Source organism: Hydractinia symbiolongicarpus, chromosome 4 (assembly GCF_029227915.1).
Source record: "Hydractinia symbiolongicarpus strain clone_291-10 chromosome 4, HSymV2.1, whole genome shotgun sequence".
NCBI lineage: Eukaryota > Metazoa > Cnidaria > Hydrozoa > Anthoathecata > Hydractiniidae > Hydractinia > Hydractinia symbiolongicarpus.
The window spans coordinates 8255511-8276679 of record NC_079878.1 but is presented as its reverse complement, the minus strand read 5'-3'; the positions used below and the strand labels follow the sequence as shown (position 1 = coordinate 8276679).

Sequence of the window (21169 nt, the reverse complement as noted above, 5' to 3'; positions counted from 1 at the left end):
GACAGTGACTTTTAAAAAACGTTTTTTTTAAGAACGTTTCTAAAACGTTTAGCTTGAGTTAGTGTAAATGACGTTACAAAAGAAATGTTACAAAAAGGTCTAATCGTATACCGTTTTTAAAACGTCACACTAATAACGTTAAAAATACGTGACAGTGACTTTTAAAAACGTTTTTTTAAGATCGTTTATAAATCGTTTAGTTTTGGGTTAGTTTAAATGACGTTACCAAACGGATGTTACAAAAACGTTTAATCTTATACCGCTTTTTTAACGTCACACTAATAACGATAAAAATACGTCATTTAGTGGCGTGCAGAAAACGTTTTTTTCACAACGTTCCTTAAACGTTAAATTTATGTTTGTCTTAATAACGTTAGAAAAGAAACGTTACAAAAACGTTTAATCGTATACCGTTCTAATAACGTCACACTAATAATGTTAAAAATACGTCATTTAAGCGGTATTTAAAGAACGTTATATTCATACCGTTTTAAAAACGTTTAATTTAGGTTTGTGTGGAAAACGTTGCAAAAGAAGCGTTTAAATAATGTCATTTTTTGGTTCCGAACGTTGCAACCAAAAAAAAAAAACACTTAAAAATAACGTTATAATAACGTTATGTGCCCACCGGGTTGGTAGTGTCTATTCAAAACGGAAACGTGCCCACTATATAAATTTTCTGGGATGTCGAGTAATTAATAAAAGCGCTAATGAGAAGATAAAAATACTTTAAAAATACGTTCCTGCTGGTTGCAATACGCCTAATTTACAAAATGCATCGAGTCATAGAAAACGCGTGGAAAACGTTAAGCCCTATTTTAACATATTTTTTTTGGTCCAGGAGGTGAAAGAGGAATAAAGTACCGCGGGCCATCGATCCGGAACAACATATACTTAGGGGATGACACTTGACATACCTATATAAGGTCTTAACACAAACAGATTCCACGTGAAAAACTGATTTGATGACGTCATTGGTGTAATATTTCTGACAATTCACACCACATGTCGTGACAGAGTTGACAAGCGAGATTTATAACAATCGCTAATGATGTTTACTCTGACGTAAAAATAATGTTATGTTACTATTTCTCATTTTATATATAGAAGATTGTGTGCAATTGTTTAGCCGGGGTACAACTGCTAGATGAGAAGTTTAAAAATGGAAAATTCGATGAAAAAGAACCCTGTAGCTCTTCCTTCTATCGATGATCTAAAAAAGTTAAACGAAAGACACAACTTAGGTTGTAATGAAGATGAGTTAAAGGAATATCAAAGTATTATGAAAAATACAGTAGCTGCATATAATTTCATTGATGATCAAGAAATACCTTCGTACGTATCTAAATATGGAGGTAATCGAGAGTATTTGCGACCTGAAGGTGATGAAAACAAATACAATGCTTGGTATGTGAAGTGTAATATAGAGGGTGCTAGCAGTGGAAAACTTGCTGGGAAAAAAGTAGCTATAAAAGATAACATAGCTGTAGCTAACATTCCTATGATGAATGGTTCCAGAGTTTTGGAGGGATATATACCTGAGTATGATGCTACTATCGTGCAAAGAATTCTAGAAGCAGGTGGAACTATCTGTGGAAAAACAACTTGTGAAGATCTTTGTGTTAGCGCAGGTAGCATTTTTACTGCGTATGGACCAGTTCGAAATCCACACAATACTGAGTGCACTTCTGGCGGTTCGAGCTCTGGTAGTGCAGTCGCAGTTGCTGTTGGGGAATGTGATATGGCAATAGGTATAATTTTTTGTGTGGAAAATTAATATTTTTTTATGTAAAATTAATATTATTCTTAAAGTTTCAAAGCTCAGAAAAAGGTCATTCAAGGAGAGGACATAGTGTAACAAAATTACATTGCATGATTATGCAATAACGAAATCCAGCTTCAGAGAGTGTCAAAGACCGTGCAAAATTAAAGAAATCTAAGCTAACTCCACATTATAATAAAAAACTTCAAAACTTATCCTTGATATTATTGTAAGGACATGGTAATGGTTCAGAATCATATTTAAACATTTAGTATATTCATTATTTCTCAAAAGTTGTGTGTTTTTTAAATAAAAAATATTTATTGGACTTTAAAGCAAATTATCCTCAACCAAAGTAGTAGCAAAGTATCCATAATATATAGAAATTGACAAAGGGTTATAAATTAAAAATTGTATGTTGATAGGAGGAGATCAAGGAGGTTCTATTCGTATCCCATCCAGTAGCTGTGGCATCATTGGTTTGAAACCTACACATGGATTGGTACCCTACACTGGAGCAATGCCAATTGTACCCTGCATTGACCATTTAGGGCCAATGTCAAAGGACGTGGCAGATTGTGCTCTCCTACTTGAAGTTATAGCCGGTAAAGCACCTTTCTTCCTTTCTGGTTAAAGTGTATCTGGAATATGATAACTAAATGCAAAAATGGGCTTATAGCACAGTTTTTCTTTCCAAATCGTCTTCGCTAGCAAGTAAAAAAATAGATAAGGTATTCTGATACTAAATCTGTCTGATTCTGTCTTTCTAAAGCTTTCTAAAGCCGGGTCGAACCACCCGTTTTGAATTAAAGGGATTTTTGACGTCTTCAAAATCTTAAAATTCAATCTCTTCAAACTCTTCAACTGTTCAAATCTTTACAAATGTTCTTTAAAAGCACACGATCCTGTACATTTTCTTGATCAATGTTCCAACCATTATACAATGGCTGCAACGGGTTAAGGAATTTCCCCCTACTCCATTGGTGGGCACAGATATTTTATATATTTTCTATATATTTTCTTAATTATTGTTTCAAACTCTAATCAAGATAGACTGCAGTTAAACGAATTTCTAAATATTTATTTATGAATGGATGGGTCATTGCTGACATCATCAAATTACAATTGACGGAACTCTTCTATTTTTCTACTTAAGTGGATTATTCCACGACATTTATTAATGTTTAATAATATCAACAACTATGTACTTCATGTGGTCAAATAGTCTTGGGAATTTGCGTAAATGATATATATACGAGAAACAATCATATTAAAAAAAAAATATAAAACATGTAAAAGGCAAGAGATAATTCTGTCAGGGGGTTTCGCCCTCCACCCCCCTGACAGTTTGTTATAACTCCTTAGTGCTATATTGCATGGCTATGATGCTTACTGAGTTTCAATAATCATCTATGAGATACCTGAATGCCACATTGAGAGGTCCCATACCTTTCAGAGGTGGATAATACAATAACTCTTGTTAGGATTATCGTTAGAATTTGAAACTGACAACACAACTTTGTTTCATCAAGATTTTTTTTTTACATAATTTGAACACGTGATCGATTTCCCCTGGAACGCCCCCCCTTCCCCTGGTCATAATATGTTCGAAAAATCCCGGACCGAATAGGGTTAAGATTTGAATAAACTTGTCACAGCCTTTTGACTACCTTTTGACCTACCACATCTCAATTTATTAATCTCACTTGTTTTTACCGACCTAAAAGCTTTACTTAGGTTACGATAATGGATTCGACTATCGTCAACGACCATTTAAAGTTCCTGAATATTCAAAATTGATCTTCCCACATGTAAAACCATCAAGAAAGATTAACATTGGCATTCTTCAAGAAGGAGTTGATTTGTGTGATGAAAATGTAAAAAATGTTTTCAATGCATCCTTGAAATATTTGAAAGAGTCAGAGCATCTTTGTCTTAAGAGCACAAGCCTGGAAATGCACGTCAAAAGTGATAATATTACATCGGTAATTTTTGGCAATGGTGTATTTGGATCAATGATAGATGGATGTGGTTTTGGAACTAGCTTGTCAGGTATTTTTCATAACATTTTCTAGACATACTCTCTTTTGTGTGGTAAGAAGCCTTCCACAAAGATATGAAATTATTGTATCTTTTTTAGCTTTTTCTTCTCTATTTTTATCATAATCACATACCATTTAAAACAGATAACATTCCTTAAGAAAAAGAAAATCAAAATAGAACATTTTGTCAAAATTCAACATAACACACAGATAACGAGCGCTCCAAAAGTTTAAACGCTGCTCCAAGAGCACATATATTTCAACCATATGAATTATCCTATGAAATCAAATTGCTGAAAGAATTGCAAAGTTCAACCCTGCAAAATTGTTGTCACGGTTGGAGATGGGAAGATAAACGTAACTTAACTTTTATATATAACATTCAAACTTCCAAATCACAACTGTAGATATGGAAACATGTTTCTAATAAATAAACTTTACATTTTTAATGCTGTTATAAATTTGTTTTTCTACAATTGAGTCCATATGTTCCTAAAATCTAGTTATTCCATAACTTCTTAGGCATGCAATCTCACACTTTGGCTAAGAAAATGTTTGAAGGCTACAAGGAGCATTTTAAAGATACAACTGAAACTGTCAAGTTACGAACATTCATTGGTTCCTACATGCACGAAAATTATGGGTCCTATCATTATACAAAGGCTGCAACCTTAGCATCACATTTAAAATTGAAATATGACGCACTTTTAAAGGAAAATGACGTCCTAATAATGCCGACATTAAGGAAAACACCAACTAAAATCCCACCGCAAAATGCTTCAATTACCGAGAAGATAACCAGTGTGTTTTATGTGAATAAAAACACAGCAATATTCAACATAACAGGACATCCAGCGTTGACATTAAATTGTGGATACGATGGTGATTTGCCAGTAGGGTTGATGATTGTTGGAAAACATTTTGATGAAGTAGGAGTACTTAATGTTGCAAGTATCTTTGAAGATATCTTCAAAATGAAAATGAACAAGAAGAATGCTTCTGCTTGATTTGATAACAGTCTGAGCCAATATGACTCAATATGTATGGTGATTCTCTGGAATAAACCACTGATCTTACGTTTTTATTGAAAAACTAGTCGTTAGCCCGTGGAAAATCCACGGGTCCGCCCGTCCATTTTATACCGCATTGCGTGCTTCTCGCTATTGCGCAGCTACGCTGCCATTATGCGTGACAGACAGACAGACGTATACGGGTATTATAATATAGATGAAAATCTTGGATTCTTTCTGGTCGCGAAAATCTTGGATTGTTTTTTTCTAAAGAATCAGGCGTCGTGGTGATTAGTATACTACGCGCGAGCGGTGAAAACAAAGTCGGCAAAAACATATCGCATTTGGTGTTGGTGCGCATTTTAAAAATTTCGTGTTTGCGCCACGGGACACAGCTTTCGCGGACACACAAACAAAATACGGCTATTATTATAGAGACTAGTCAATAAGGCCCGTGGAAATATCCGCTGAGGCAGGATAAAAATTTTGATGACGTCAGCAATCTATCCAATAAAATTTAGAATTTTGTTTTCACGTTGCATCTATTGTGTAGAGATTAAAGTGCTGATCAAGAAAATGTATATGATCATGTGCTTTTGATATGAGCGGTTAATGAGTTATAAGGAAGGGTTTAAAAATTTTGCTGACGTCAGTAATGGCCCCATCAAGACCGAAATTTTTTTTTTAAATTTGTATACCTGTTGACTTCATCGTATAGATCTTGAAACGCTGATGAAGAAAATGTATATGATTATATACTTTTGACAAACGGTTTCAGAAATATTGGGGTTTAAAGGTTTTTTGATAACGTCATCAACCCGTCCATTCCGAAACGGATTTGGGGACCCAGGTTTGGGAAAATTACCCAAATTGGTTCTCGGTGGTGCCTAGTTACCCACGCGGTGAAAAATCATTGACGTCACCACCTCGTTTCCAAGTTATTTGGCCTGGAAGTTTTAGGTGCACTGTAATGGCTTCCTTAATTTAATATATGATATTGACGTTAAAGTAGTGTTATTGACGTTGCGCTGTAACGTCAGAAAATTTTACATTTAAGACATAGCTTTTTCGGCAACATCAAATGAAAATGAACACATCCACTTTGCCTGTTACAGACACACAGACACACTCTCCGTATTACTATAAGAGAAGTCGTTAACCCGTGGAACAATCCACGGGAATTAGCTGACGTAATTATTTCGCGCATCTGTTAATAAAAATATTTAGACCATCTGTTAATGAAATTATTTCGCGCATCTGTTAATGAAATTGTTTCGCGCATCTGTTATGAAATTATTTCACGCACCTGTTATGAAATCACTCTGCGGTAGTCATGGTCCCTGGAAATATACACGGAAGCAGTGTAAACTACAATTTTTTATTTTTTATAGTATAGTTTATCGGAAGTAGTGTTACGCCGCTTCTCGTAAAATTCATATATTTAACAATAATTTTCGCATTTTTACGGCTTTTTGTTCAGTTTAAAAAACAATAAGTTTCAGCAAAAAAATAAGCACATCCAGGTTTATGGTTGTCATTAAAAATATAAATGGTTGAAGATGAAAAATAATTTACAAAATAAATTTCACATTCATGTTGAGAACAAACAAAAATTCACTTACAAAACCTTTCTAAAATTTATTGTTCTCCTTCTATTATTAAAAACTTGTTTCTGTTAATTTCCTTGAAAAGGCGCGAATAATTAAAACTTTTTCAATGAAATAGACAACGCAAAGTAATTGTCGCAACTTTGACGGTAGTTATTTATAACAAAGAAACTGCATCGAAGGAACAATAAAAGTTAATTAACCATGAATTTTATATAAGAAAATTTTTAAATTAAACTTTTGTGAAACTACGCAAAAGACAAAAAAAAAAAAATTTAAAATAGCGTAGCAAAAAGATCAAAGAGCTGTGCTCAATTTCGTGCGTGGTTAACACAAGTCGCTTTTGACGCACGAACAGACAGACGGAATTCGGCTATTATTATAGAGACACTATCTAACTTTATTTGCAAAATAGATACTTAGTCTTTGTGTTTATCAGGTTTTAAATTTATGAATTAAAGCCTTTTGAAAAAGGTTGTGGTACTCTTGAACATTATTCCTTGTACAGAATTCCTTAAAAATTTCTGAACAGTAATTTCCGGCAATCATCACGCTCCTATGTTTAATCGTAACTAAAACACTCGACCTCTCGCGGGGCAAAAAGCACTTTCAACAAACTAAAATAAGTCATGGAGATGGAGTCTCATACCATAACTTCACATTTGCATCGCATAACCAAATTTCTCAAGAGCCAACGTGCACCGCAGAGTTTTTCTTCTTTTTTCTCGATTTTTGCAAAATAACTTTCAAACCTTCTCTTATATAAATTTACTTTGCCTTCTTATCTTTCTTCTCCTTTTAAATAGCTCCTCCTGGAAATAATAGACAAGTATATCCATTAAAATTTGAGATACTTGCCATGTAAAATATTCACATCTATCTCTCTCCCTAGCTAGATGGGCAATAAATTGCACAATATCAATTGTCCGCATTTCTCAGCTTTACAAAGTAATTTGAATTTTAAAATAGTGTTATAACCTTGGAGGAAAGAATACGGAAGGAGAAACAACTCTTTTAAATCTATCGAAACACTGCGTGAGGTTCTAGCACCATGCTTAACAGATTTGGTTAGTGATTGATAACAAACCACGAAAGATTATTAGTGAGGTGAAAAGGAAAGGGAAAAAAATGTGCTGTGTTGTTGCTAAAGAAGACTAAGTCACGTGATTTTATGGGTAAATATAATTGGTAGGTGAAAGGCACCTGTAATTGCCGTCCGGGAAAAAAACGAGCCTTTATTAACCCTGACGAAAGGCCCTGTAGAGAGGATATTTTTGAAAACTCAATTAAATACTCACGAATGACATAATTTTGTTTTACTTTTTATTTTATGTAATTTGTACATATTATTTTTTTATTTTTTTTATTTTTTTAATTAAGTTACAATACATTTTCGGCATCATGGAAAACCCATGTTAACTCATTTTCAGGAACTACACGCCCTTTCATATATTCTGTGTATACCCCGTCAGGCTCTGGATAAGCATCACGAATTTTTGTCTCTGCACATGACGGGATGACCCTTCGCACAGATTTGCCAAGTCTGTTGTGAAAGCACCACGTGAACTGTCGGTAAGCAGCATAGCAGTATGTTCTAAAAGAAAAATGTTAACCTGAAATATTAAACTTTTGTTCTTATAACCCATATTTCTATAAACAGCGTGTTTTGACTGGAACAACATCTACTTACTTATTGGGAACGTCATTTCTTGGAGGAAGATATGTCGATTCTCTATCATACATTCCAACCAAAGCAGTCCAGAGATTTCCTTTCCTTAAAACAATCGGGTCGAAATCTTCGTGATTGACTATACAGTTTATTTCTAAAGAATATATTTTTAATAACTTAATAATCAGCATATAATGTTTCGTATATCCCGCTAAAAAGTACACACCTTGTAGGTTATACATATGTCTTGATTCCAGTTCGTGACAGCAAAAACATTCAGTTTCAGTGCTCATTTGACGGCAATTGTTGCATTTACACCACGACGTAGCGTCAAGGTTAATCCTTAATTCTGCTATTTGCCCATCGCTATCACTGTTATATGTCACCCACGATGAGTCCGATAAATCCCCCCCTACGTTTAGGTTTAAACTGGAAGCCAAGTACAACGTTAGAACATCTTGATTCCGACTCATCCGAAGATTACAGTACTTAACAAACGTGTTGCTTTTAAAAGAAAACAAATAATTCTGCATTAAGCAAACAACAAAATTTTTTTCTAGCGCTAATGAATCTTCTATATCTCATAAATACTTAATACTTCGAAACATATCAACAAGGCATTCTAAACACGAATTAGTCAGTAGAATATATCACCGTGAGGTATTCTATAATTCTTTGGTCCTTGTGACGTCAATTATGCAGCCATTATGAATTTCAAAGTTCGAGAAGAAGCGTGAGCATGATAAAGCCACATGAAGTGAGGTAGCTCAAAATTTGAAAGTTTATTTACAATTATTTGCTGTACTAAACTTTTCTGTAAAAAACGAATGTTATTTTCTTTAATACTTATATGAATAGGACATTATTAGGTAGCATCATTAAAACGTCGGAGGGAACCTTTAAAACGACGTTCTGTTATAAGAAGTTATGGAGAATATGGAATTTGATCAATTTTTTGCGAAAAAAAGTGCGGTCGAGCACCTCACGCACTGATTCTTTTGAAATTAAAAACAATAGAAAATTCAATACATTTAAAGCGTACAGAAATGAAGTTGTTACTCCTTCCGTATTCTTTCCTCCAAGTTATAACCAACCTTCTCTATGGGGGGTTCACACTAGAATAAAGCATGCTTAGTATAAAAAAAAGCATGCTTTGACTAAAGCAAGTTGCCGGTAACATCAAAGGGAGAGTTGTTAACAAAATTTAAAACAAAACGTTCATGTTGTTGTTTTTCTCACATACGGTAAACTTTCACTTTCATAATACCCGCTCAAAATCCTCACTTTTAATACTCAAATACTTGTGCATAATTTTTATTCTATTGTTTTATGGACTTAAAGCAGCTAAAGCAAAAATAAAGAGTGCCTCGAAGCACTCTTTATTTTTGCTTTATTTAAAGCATGTTTAAAGCAAGTAAACATAATTTGAAAGACATTTTAATAAAGCAAAAATGCGTTCACATTATTAAGCACGCTTTAAATCGTGCTTTAAATTTATAGCATGCTTTAAAAATTATAGCTAGTGTGAACCCCCTTCCCCCCCCCCCCCCCCCTATACAGTATTCTTTATGTACTTAACTTTCTTTGTACACTTCCATCATCACACCGCCACTTTACACACCGACGTTTGCTTAAAGGTATTTCGCATAACTTATATAACATATAAAAATTATTTCAAATGAATTTCACAAAAATTAAACTTTTTAAATATAGCATTAATGGAAAATGCAACTTATCAAATTACTACATAGACCACATGATGTGACGTAATTAAAATTTTAACAAGATAAATTATTTAAAAACGTCAGAGCAACAACTTTTGTACAGCCGCTTTAACGTAACCTCCTTTTAATTCATATCCGACTAAGCAGTCATAAAGCTGTCATGAGGGTATTTTTTAGGGCAACGCGACGATAGGATGTGGTAAGATTAGATTGACATATCGTTACAGGTTGTTTCAAAAAATGTTTTTTCCTGAAATTCTATTAAAACGTTGTTGATATAAAGTAAACTACACGCACGTAAACTAAATGGATGAAAATAATCTTTTTCGGAGTTATATTATTTTATCCTTTAATTCAGGCGGTGTTCGTTCTTAAAGATTCTTATTTTTGACAGAACTAGTTTCTTATACAAAATATTGTAGTCTTCTTGCTGACTTGGGTCTTCATTATTTACGAGCTATGATTAGACTTTAAAATACATTACGTAAAACATCAAAATACAGTGAAATCACTGTTATAAGGCACACAATCAATCACTTAGTTTTGTTTGTAATTACCAGGTGCAGTGGCTTTAACACCACTTATATTGAAGAAACGTTCAGATACTTAAAGATTTGTGGAATCTTGTACAGAATATTTATAACCTCTTAACTAGTCAGTCATAAAGGATATGTAAATTGTCGCACAAGACAGTTTGAAGCGATGCTCACTCTCCATTGACAACTTTACGCTTTTAAAAAATAGAACTAACTTAACCTCGTCCCCAGGGTTTTGTGGCCCCTGATCCATGATCGAGTTTGGAGCTATAACGGTTTCTCAATTGGCATTAAAAAGAAGTCATTCTTTTTAATAGATATTCCTAGTTGAAAATTGAACATCACGTTTTTTTTTTTAATTAGCGCGGTAATACAGTTCGCTCAACTCAAACACGAATTACTCTCAATATCTCGAACCATTTTCTTGGGTCCCTTGCACTTTCATTAATACATTCTTATACAAAATCGGGTTAATTTAAACCTCGTATAACTGGAACATTTGTTAACTTAACTAATTTTTCATCCCCCTGCAGCTAATTCCTTTGATAACTCAAACTTTTTACTCGAGAAAGGGAAATCAAAGACTAGATAAATGTCAGATTTTTTTTAGTTTTTCGTGATGTAATAAAGATAGATAAAGTTGTCTGTCAAGGAAAATTCAATTTATAAGGGACATGCCTATTTCATCGCCAAGATTGTACCTTTTCCTGGTAACTGTGCCCCACCTCTTGAGAAAATCTCTTTTACTTGGCTTTTAATCTAGACATAACAGGAGCTCCGTTTAACTCGAACATTCGTTAAGTCGAAATATTTTCCTAGGTCACTTTGTGGTTCGAGTTACTGGAACTGTACTTTCATGTTTTATTAGATACATCTGATGCAAATTTTCTCGCTATATAAATAGAACTTTATGCAAATATTTGTAATACTAGAAATTGGCGTGTGACGATCGAAATGTCGTAGATTGTCGTTTTTAATGTTTATATCCGTTGTGACGGGTGCAGTAATTGTCTTTCCAGTTTTTGTATCACAGACTTCACCTAGTCAAAAGGATGTACGTGTGTTCTTGCATAAGAATTACGAGGCTCAGAATAGCAAAATGTAAACATATTAGTTTTAGATTAGAGATCAGATTGAACAAAAAGCATCACTGTCGCTTACCAAATGACCTAACGTCGATTCTTCCTTGTACCACTGTGATCAAGAAAAACGATAGCAAACTAGAGAAGAATAAAGCTGGTTGGCAAACGAATATTCTAGGACTAAATGCTAGTAAAATTCATTAAATGTTTTCTTGGTATTATTTTTTACTTACGTGGTCAGTATCAGGTTAAACTTTTTCTCTCTCAATGTTTCAAATGGACGGTTTCAGTCACTCAAACAAAGTTAATTAACAAACGAACCATTTTTGCGAGGGCAGAAGAGGACCAGAACTTAATATCTTCGAAGAAATCTGAGTTATCTAGTCTTCGCTGTGTGGCTCACAAATGTTTTAAAATTTCAGGAGTATGACCCAAAATAACAAAAATATAACATTCAAATTATCAATTCTTACAAAACTTATTCAATAAGAAAACTGACTTTATATGTCAACAAATGCCAAGCACAAGTTACAATTTTTGACAAAAGTGGTGTAGACAAAAACCACAACACGCAAAAATGTCATAACCAACCAAAGATTCGGTACTTTATTTTTATTTCTCATTTTACTTTAAGCAAAGCACTTCGATCTATTTGGATAAATGGTTTTGAAAAACATCTTCGAAGATACTGGCTGCATTAAGTACTCCCACATCATCAAAATGTTTTCCAACAATCATCAACCCCACCGGCAAATCACCATCGTATCCACAATTCAATGACAACGCTGGATGTCCTGTTATGTTAAATATTTCTGTATTTGCCATCATATTAAGAGCATTTGTGATCTTTAATGTGATTGAGTCATCTTCTTTGGGAAGTTTACATGCTGTTTTCGTCGCCGTAGGCATGACAAGGACATCGTGTTCTTTTAAAAGTGTAGTGTACTCAAGGCTTAAGTGAGCAGTTAACGTCGAGGACTTTGCAAAATGATATGGTCCATACTTTTCATGAAGATAAGACCCAAGGAGCATGTATACCTTGCCTACTTCAGGCATTTCTTTACTGTGTTCTTGGAGTCCTAATCGAAACTTTTCCACCATTGTGTGAGATTGCATACCTAAATTGAGAGCGTAAAAGAGTAAGCTACTGCAACTCAGCTGTGTGAGTACAGGTTAAACCACACAGTAAAATTGGAAGTTTATGCTAAACCTTACTAAAAATAGTCCTTACGTATGGTGAAATATTTTGTCCTGAAAACTCTAAACAATTACTAAAGATCTTATTGATGGGCATAAACTCGTTTAAAATGTATTGCATTCAGGCATGCTTGGGCACACAACATGTGTTCGAAACTTTGAACGCAAAATTAAAAAAAATGAATTATAGTGTAACCTTACCGGACACAGCTGTTCCAAAACCAAAACCATCAAACATGCAGGAGTATGTACCACTGCCACACATTGCTGCAGAAAGGTGTTCCGCAATAGAATGCTTGGAGAGGTTTGTATACTCCACTTTAAGATGCTCACATTTTTTCAACAATCCCAGGGAAATATCAAATACCTTCTGCACATTTTCATCACACAAATCAACTCCTTCTTGAAGGATACCAATGTTAAGCTTTCTTGATGGTTTTACGTGTGGGAAGATTAATTTAGAATATTCAGGAACTTCAAATGGTCGTTGACGATAGTCAAACCCATTATCGTAACCTAAAAGACGGGCATCGTTTTGTTTAAAGGACTTTTTTGACGTGTGTAATACTAATTGCACCTAAAATATCATTTAAGTTTTACTCAAATCCTATTTCGAGACCTTAGAATTTGAGTTTAAATCAATCGTGTAGAGCTTGAAACTCTAATTAAAGTAACGCATAGACACGTAATTTCGGCAAACAGTTAAGATAAGATAAGAGAGTCAGCAAAGACCATTTACAATTCACAAAAAAATTTATTTAAGGAATTCTTTAACGCGTTACCTTTATTGTATAGAGCTTAAAACACTGTTCAAAAAATGGATATGATTATGTTATTTGGATGAACTGTTGTGGAAATATGGAGTTTGAAAAGTTTGTTGATAATGTCATCAACCCGTCTGTTCCGAAACGGGTGTATTGAACTAGCTTTGAAAAAATTACCCTAATTGATCCCAGCCGGCCTCTACTTAGGCATATGGGAGATGACGTCAGTTTTTCCGAAATAGAAATGACTTCACTAACTTTAAAAACCCCATTGACGTCGTGGCGTACATCAAATCAAAGGAAGACATCTACTTTTTACAGTCATAGATGGACATAACTTTTGTACTGATGTACCTGCAATCACCTCAAGTAGCAATGCACATTCCGAAACAGTTGTTGCCATTGGACCTAAATGATCCAAACAAGGAATATAGGGAGCTGCTCCAGTGTAGGGTACTAAGCCGTGCGTAGGTTTTAACCCAACAATGCCACAATTACTGCATGGAACGCGTACAGAACCTCCTTGATCTCCTCCTGGAAAATTAAAAGAAACAGCTATGCAAGGCATTTGGGATTGTAACTGACAAGTAAGCGGTAACAGAAATTCTAAAAAATAGTATGTTAAAAGAAACATTTAAAAAAATGAAAAAATGTACTTAGAAGATTACACTAAGAAGAAAAAAAACGTCTAGAACGAAATTTAATTTCACACATCTCACACATTTTTAATTACTTAGACCATGAATTGGACTGCTATATAAAAATCTAAATATACCAATCGCCATATCCGAATCTCCAATTGCAACCACTACCGCACTTCCAGAACTAGATCCCCCGGCAGAATACTCAACATTACATGGGTTATGAACCGGCCCATAAGTAGTCATATAGCTTGCACCACTCATACAAAGATCTTCACAAGTTGTTTTTCCACAGATTGTTCCACCTGCTTTTAGAATTCGTTGCACGATAGTAGCATCATACTCAGGTATATAGCCCTCCACAACTTTAGAACCATTCATCATAGGAATGTTAGCTACAGCTATGTTATCTTTTATAGCTACTTTTTTCCCAGCAAGTTTTCCACTTGTAGCACCCTCTATATTACACTTCACATACCAAGCATTGTATTTGTTTTCATCACCTTCAGGTCGCAAATACTCTCGATTACCTCCATATTTAGATACGTACGAAGGTATTTCTTGATCATCAATGAAATTATATGCAGCTACTGTATTTTTCATAATACTTTGATATTCCTTCAACTCATCTTCATTACAACCCAAGTTGTGTCTTTCGTTTAACTTTTTTAGATCATCAATAGAAGGAAGAGTTACAGGATTTTTAGCGTTAGAACTTGCCATGTTAATTTTTTTTCTCAGCGCTCTACTTCACGTCTACATTCACATGGTACAGACAGCAAGTAATACGAAACTAATCTCATTAAGTAAATATTGTTTTATAAAGACCAATTATGGTCTGTAAAATGACATTTAAGTATTCATGTTCTTTATTAATGGCTCTCCCAGCATTATTTACCCCGTGAATGCGCTGCAGACATGATTATTGGTAAACCATACGGATAATTATATGCAACTATGTATTTTTGGTGATACTTTGCTATCTCTTTAACTCCTCGTTGTTTTCGTTTAACTTTTTTAAATCATCGATAAATGGCACAGTCATAGGATTCGTTGCTTTTAAAAATTCAATATTGTTTTTTTGTCTTTGAACTTCTGGTTACCATGTGGCAATTAACGCTCATAAACAAACAATGCTTTATTTTTTTAAAGCAATAATAACATTTAACTTTTAGATGAAAATAAAAAGTTAAACTAACACATGTATACACACTTTATAGCTATAGTTAAAATCTTTCCTATTTAGAAATTACTTCCAGTACATTCTACGGGCTTAAATCTTTTTGCTTTATCATTTGTTACCTTTTTAGCACCGTGGGTATTACACTTTGCGGAGGGTATTTAATCTCAAAAAAAAAAAATATTTAAAGGAAATACCTATCCAGCCAAATGGCATCACCAGTGATCCCACTGACGTCATTATAATGTTATACTCACCTCAGACATCTTTAAATGCAATAATCTAAACTTGTACGGAGTTCAATGATATTAACATCAGTACGAAAACAATTCTCTTTAGTCTATCGTTTAGGAACTATTTTTTGTAAAATTCAGACAGAGCCAGTCAACACTTTTTTGTCACAATACAAGAAGTGGTATCGATTCGCGGCAAGATCAGGAAAGCCACTGTTGCACCAAGTGCCATTTTGCGTAACAGAAAGAGACAAGTATTATTGATATAGAGACTTGCCCTTAACCCGTGGAAAAAAATTCATGGTGTCACCTGTCCTTTGTATATCAAATTTCGTGCTTTCGTAGCATGATGTTTTCCTTGGGGACAGCTATTGTTAAGAGGTGAAATTCTTTTGTTTCCTATTAAGTCAATAAATGTCGGTTAAGGTCGTAGCATGAGTATTATGATGATCTGGCTGACTTGTTATTAGGAAGACACGATTGAAAGTCTTGACATAAACAAAAGGTTTTTAGTTCGTCTCTGACAATATGCTTATAAAGTGTTACATGATCTATTAAATTATTTAGTGAAGGGAACAACAAATTTTCTGCGCCATAAATAAATATCTAAGTATAATAAATAAATTTATTTTCGGGGCTTATCCATTTACAATAAAATGGCTCTTCATCCCAATAAAAATTAAGAAGAAATATATCACAAATGAAATTCAAGTAAATTATAAAATTTTATTGAAAGAAATTGAGTATGACAAATAGAAGAGGATCATGCTGGATCATCAGCATGGAGACACAGGAGAAAATAACACACCAGTATGAAGCTAACATGCAAAAAAAATTAATAAACAAGTAAATAAAACATCACTTTCCCGCAAGGGATTTTGCCATTGCGCCATTCCGCCATTGCGCCATATTACGAAAAGAACACTAAACGTTGTGTGATATGTGTGATAATTCACACAATTCATAAAAATTCAATCATCCAATTTCTAAATGCTCAAGAGAAAAAGAGCAATGCACCTACATGAATGTTTGCATGCTTCACTGAAAAGGATGATACAACATATTGTATTGATATTTAAAATGTATTGAATAGCTGCTGTTCAATTATTAAAAAACATATATGCGCAGTGTATAGTCACCAACATTAACTGAAGAGTATGTCAACGTAGTAGGTTATAACATATAGCTCTCTATTGGGAGAGTATTTTCTAAAAGATGAAGACGGAAAATAAAATTGGAATTCTAATTACTGAAGATCCTGAACATTGGGGTGAACCTGAAAGTATTGGAAAGTTCTTTCTCAACAGATTCCAGGGCATTGGTGGAAAAAAATTTAATTTTGACATCTTTTACGCTGTCAAAGGACAATTACCAAGTTTGAATTCTGTTAACACTTACGGAGGTTTCATAATAAGTGGTTCCCATTTTTCTGTGAATGACGACAAGGAGTGGATACGAGAATTGGAAAAACTTGTTGTTTTTATTTGTAATATACCAGAAGAAAATAGACCTAAAATCTTTGGTATATGCTTTGGCCATCAATTAATTGCCAAGGCATTGGGTGGTGTCGTTGGTAAACGTGATGGCAGGTTTATATTTGGTGCAGAGAATCTTAAATTGGATGTTGAAATACTATCAGAAGAATATTATAAAAACGTTTTTACAAAGAAAAACTTAAAGATTATGCAATGTCATGGAGAAGAGGTTAGAGTCATGCCAGAATGTGCTCGTTCTGTAGCATCTTCTAATTCATGTGACACAGAAATGATAAAATATGGTCGGTATGCGCTAACAACGCAGGGTCATCCTGAATTTACAGAGGCTATAATGAGAAAGATTTTCGTACCGCGCTTTGAAAAATATGGGATGATTAAAACAGAAGAAGATTACATTGAACTTGATAAGTCATTCTTCAATGCTGACACAGATGGCATGGTTCGTTTCGTCCTAGAGTTTTTACAATCAAAATAAATTCAAATATTAGTATAGCTATATTTATTACGTTGTTCTTTTATAATTTGTTTATTGTTTATTGTTCTTTTATAATATATTGTTTATTAGTTTATAAAAACATTTATAAAAATATTTATTCCAACCAACCTTAATAAATATCTACTTAAGCTCAGTAACGTTAATGCTTTGAAAACTTAATATAACTTGGTGCAATTTTTAACATAATGCAATTTGCTTTTTGTAAAACTGTCTAATCTTTCGCGTGGTGTCGAATCATAAATTACTACCCCCAATCGTCGTATCATAGAATACCTAAGCAGTATTGCTCATAAATTGGCTTCACAATACTTTGTAAATTGTATCTACGTGGATAATTTTAGACCCGTATTGCCCGCTTAAAAAAGCCGGACGGTTAACAAAGCCTGATAATAATTTAAAAACAAATTTTTTAGACATTCTACTATACTACTGTATATCGTTTTTAGGCAAATTCGTTTCTTTCATTGCTATTTATAAAATAAAGTTAGTTTGTGTTAGTTTAGTTTCATATTACTTGTTTTAGTCTTCTTAGTTTTGGCATTTGTAGCATTAAAATGAAAATAAATTAATCCTTTTAGAAAACAATGCACTTTTCTTTTCTTTTTGATAAAATCTGTATATTGTCAAAAAGGGTTGTAATGACTCATAAATGTAAGAACTAAATAAGAACAGTTCCCGGCTGAAGATGTAAAAAATAATATTTTTCTGCTTCATTTTTTCTTTTAAAAAAGGTGCAATTGGAGAAAAATTTACTGGGGGGAGGGGAGTATTCAGAGGACAATTCACCTAGTATCCTTCTGTATGTAGAAGAGATTTACTTACAAACCACGTTGTATCTTTCGATGCTTTCTTTGTAAACTGTTTTCAGTCTATTTACCAAAAAAGAATAATTAATTAAAACATGCACTTGTAAAATAATCTGTTTCGTTTTAACTCTTATTTGCTTAAAAGGGAACCATTTGACTTTTTCTGGTTTTTTGAAATAATTAGACTGTATATAGTTTGATACAAGGTGTGTACAGGGGATCTATATACATAAGAATGAAAAAAAGTCATAAGAAAGACCATTGTATTTAAGTTTTATTAAAAAAAATTATTAATTAAATATAACACATCTAAAATATAAAATATAAACTGTCATCCTTCGTTTTCTTTTTTGGTTATCTCAGTCAAGGATGCTTGAAGTCTTTTTGCCCAATCTGGATCAGTACCACTAATTAAACTACTACCAAATGCTAACATTCCTAACTGTTTATGAGAACCTTCAGAAACAGCTTTGCTTTGTAAACAAGAAATAAACTGAGCATCTGATAAGGTCTTTCTACAATTTTTTTCATGATATATGTGTAATATACCACGGTCGTATGCACGAATGATGGTTAATTTACTTCGTAGATGTTGTTTATATAAAGCTACATCTTCACCTCCCCACCCTTTGATGGAGAGATCAAATCCACCCACATTGAGAAAATCATCTCTATATTGACATGTCATGCCAAACCCGAAATCTCTCCAAAAACCTGAATCGTATGTTAAATACATTTGGTCTCTTAAAGGTGGTGGTTCTTGTCCACCGAACACTATTACTGGATTGTACTGGCTAAACACAATCGGATAATAAATTTTTCGACTTGGTGACGTATGCAATCGACAACGTTCTAAAAAGTCAACGGTGAAGTAAACATCGACATCACAAAAAAACATTAATACATTTCCCTTGCTCCAACTTTCAACTCCTTTTTGAATTCCACGACCACGACTAAAATCTTCGTCACTAAAAATAACTTTATAATTATCATAACCTTCTTGTTTCGAAATCTTCAATAGTAAATCTTTCAGCTCCACTTTGTTCTCATGCCCAAAATAAACAATCGTTAAGAATATCCTTCTATCTGTACGAATACAAGTATCAACAAAACGTTCCATGAACGATTTAAACACTTTAAATCGACCCGATAACGGCAAAATTATATTTATCCATTCGTTTGAGGTTTCGATCGTTTCCGGTTTTCCTACAACTTCTAAAGTACCGAAAGGGCGAACAATTTTTAACCTTTTAAATACGTTAGGCGCTCTTGTGCTTCGAAAATACAAATCATAGATGGTCCCATGTGTTCTATCGTTACGAGTAATACCTTCAACGAAAGTATCGATTCCCATACGATCAGCCATCGATTCAACATCGTGATTTAACGCTTTAACGGCAAAATCGGAGACTTCATGCATTTCGTAAAATCTTTGTCCAATTGGTGTGGCGTGCGGTCGTTTCGATAAGTAACCGATTTCACCCGATATGTGTTGTGACGTAAAAGAATCGTAAGGTATCACTTCAAATTCTGTCCTAGGATAAAAACTATTCAGAAACGTAACATCGTTTAGCGATTTCTTATTTTGATACAAGTCTTCAGCTATTAAAAATTTGTCTACTTTTTGATGTTTTTGAAGTTCTTTTTCTAACTCTTTACATCTCTGTGTTAATGTTTCTATTTTTTCCTTGTAAGTTTTAATAATTTGAAGTATATCTGAGCTTTCTGCTCTTTTCTCCATTTTCGAAAAACTATCTTCATTCGACGATGAACAGCGGCAATTACAAATCAACAATAAAATCTGTAAAAACACGAAACAAATCGAAAAACCTAAAACAACTCTTATTATCATCGGCCTGTGTAACCGCACCATCTTTATTTTGAACACATCTATCTACAGAAAGTTATTCATAAAACACCCTTCAGCATTGAAGTAGCAAATATACTCAACTCAACGATTTCGTTTCACTGTTTTTTTTAATCTGTTGAATAAACGCCAGCTTTGCTTCATAATGTGCCATAGATGTTTAATGAAGCAAGTTTATGAAAAGATTCTTTATTATTTTGTCTCCAGGGTTAATATTATATCAGGTTGGCTATTTGTGTACACAAAAACAGGTTGTACAAATAAAAATTGATAATGTGAAATTTTTTTGATAATATTTAACAGACAAATTCGAAAACTTTTACTTAATTCAATTTTTGACACATCACCAAGCTATTACAATTAATAACAGCAAAAAACATCTTTTTTATACACCTTTTTTTAACGACACTTAACTAATGCATCTTTATTATAATACTCGTATGCATCTGTCTGTCTGTCTGTCACGCAAAATGGTAGCTGCAGTGTCGAGACAAACAAAATGCGGTAAATAAACAACGGCGAACCCGTGGATGTATCCACGGGCTATCGACTAGTTATTTAAATTGCCTTTATTACTTTCCAAACGTACTTAGTGGTGGACATTTACTGAAAATAAAGTTTGGTTGGATTGGATAGATTTTTATCATTCGTATTTTTGCATCATGTGAGAAACAAACATGTGAAGGTTTTTACACATTTATTTCGAATACACATGGAAGGTGTTCAGCCTCGTCTTTTAACAACATAGTCCTCAACCATTCAATTTTTTATTGATGTTAGTGGACCTTATTTCACGTTCACTTGTGTAATTTTTACCATCTTTCAAAATAGATTTGATCGTCTAGTTATGTTTGACCCGATCTTCCTCTTCGCCTCCTTTCCATTCAAATTTTAATTAACTTTTGATACTTGAAATATTCTTTCAGTCTTCGTCAGCGTCCTAGCTTGTTTAACTAAACTTTCATTGAGGATATCAATCCCGTTTCTCTGAAACAGCAAACCCCGAATTACAATCAACCAATGACCACAAAGCCACGTGGTCACATGTTACCCTCTA

At 33.7% G+C, this 21169-nt stretch overlaps 4 protein-coding genes across 4 annotated transcripts; 2 read left to right on the top strand and 2 right to left on the bottom strand.

Moving 5' to 3' along the window:
* The first annotated feature begins 1076 nt into the window (after positions 1-1076).
* LOC130641078 (amidase-like) lies at positions 1077-4880 on the top strand. Its single transcript, XM_057447728.1, has 4 exons — positions 1077-1751; positions 2188-2367; positions 3500-3814; positions 4327-4880. Exons 1-4 carry the CDS (start codon positions 1148-1150, stop codon positions 4809-4811), a joined length of 1584 nt encoding a protein of 527 aa, XP_057303711.1. The 5' UTR covers positions 1077-1147; the 3' UTR covers positions 4812-4880.
* A 7000-nt stretch (positions 4881-11880) lies between these two features.
* LOC130641079 (amidase-like) lies at positions 11881-15188 on the bottom strand. Its single transcript, XM_057447729.1, has 4 exons — positions 14169-15188; positions 13748-13927; positions 12831-13145; positions 11881-12550 (listed from the first exon to the last, which is right to left on the bottom strand). The coding sequence occupies exons 1-4, from the start codon at positions 14755-14757 to the stop codon at positions 12081-12083; spliced, it is 1554 nt and encodes a 517-aa protein (XP_057303712.1). The 5' UTR covers positions 14758-15188; the 3' UTR covers positions 11881-12080.
* Positions 15189-16662: 1474 nt separating this feature from the next.
* Positions 16663-17418, top strand: LOC130642202 (uncharacterized). Its single transcript, XM_057449288.1, has one exon. It carries the CDS (start codon positions 16663-16665, stop codon positions 17416-17418), a length of 756 nt encoding a protein of 251 aa, XP_057305271.1.
* A 1076-nt stretch (positions 17419-18494) lies between these two features.
* On the bottom strand, positions 18495-20295 carry LOC130641080 (chondroitin sulfate N-acetylgalactosaminyltransferase 1-like). The gene has a single exon (XM_057447731.1). It carries the CDS (start codon positions 20116-20118, stop codon positions 18577-18579), a length of 1542 nt encoding a protein of 513 aa, XP_057303714.1. The 5' UTR covers positions 20119-20295; the 3' UTR covers positions 18495-18576.
* Between the last annotated feature and the right edge of the window lie 874 nt (positions 20296-21169).

Excerpts from the sequence above, each read along its gene's own strand:
- LOC130642202 (XM_057449288.1), top strand. The coding sequence starts at position 16,663 with ATGAAGACGGAAAATAAAATTGGAATTCTAATTACTGAAGATCCTGAA.
- LOC130641080 (XM_057447731.1), bottom strand. The coding sequence starts at position 20,118 with ATGGTGCGGTTACACAGGCCGATGATAATAAGAGTTGTTTTAGGTTTT.
- LOC130641079 (XM_057447729.1), bottom strand. The coding sequence starts at position 14,757 with ATGGCAAGTTCTAACGCTAAAAATCCTGTAACTCTTCCTTCTATTGAT. Across the intron at positions 13,146-13,747 it reads GCTACTTGAGGTGATTGCAG|GTTACGATAATGGGTTTGAC; the intron begins GTACATCAGTAC and ends CCCGTCTTTTAG. Across the intron at positions 12,551-12,830 it reads TTTTGGAACAGCTGTGTCCG|GTATGCAATCTCACACAATG; the intron begins GTAAGGTTACAC and ends CTCTCAATTTAG.
- LOC130641078 (XM_057447728.1), top strand. The coding sequence starts at position 1,148 with ATGAGAAGTTTAAAAATGGAAAATTCGATGAAAAAGAACCCTGTAGCT. Across the intron at positions 1,752-2,187 it reads GGAATGTGATATGGCAATAG|GAGGAGATCAAGGAGGTTCT; the intron begins GTATAATTTTTT and ends GTATGTTGATAG. Across the intron at positions 3,815-4,326 it reads TTTTGGAACTAGCTTGTCAG|GCATGCAATCTCACACTTTG; the intron begins GTATTTTTCATA and ends ATAACTTCTTAG.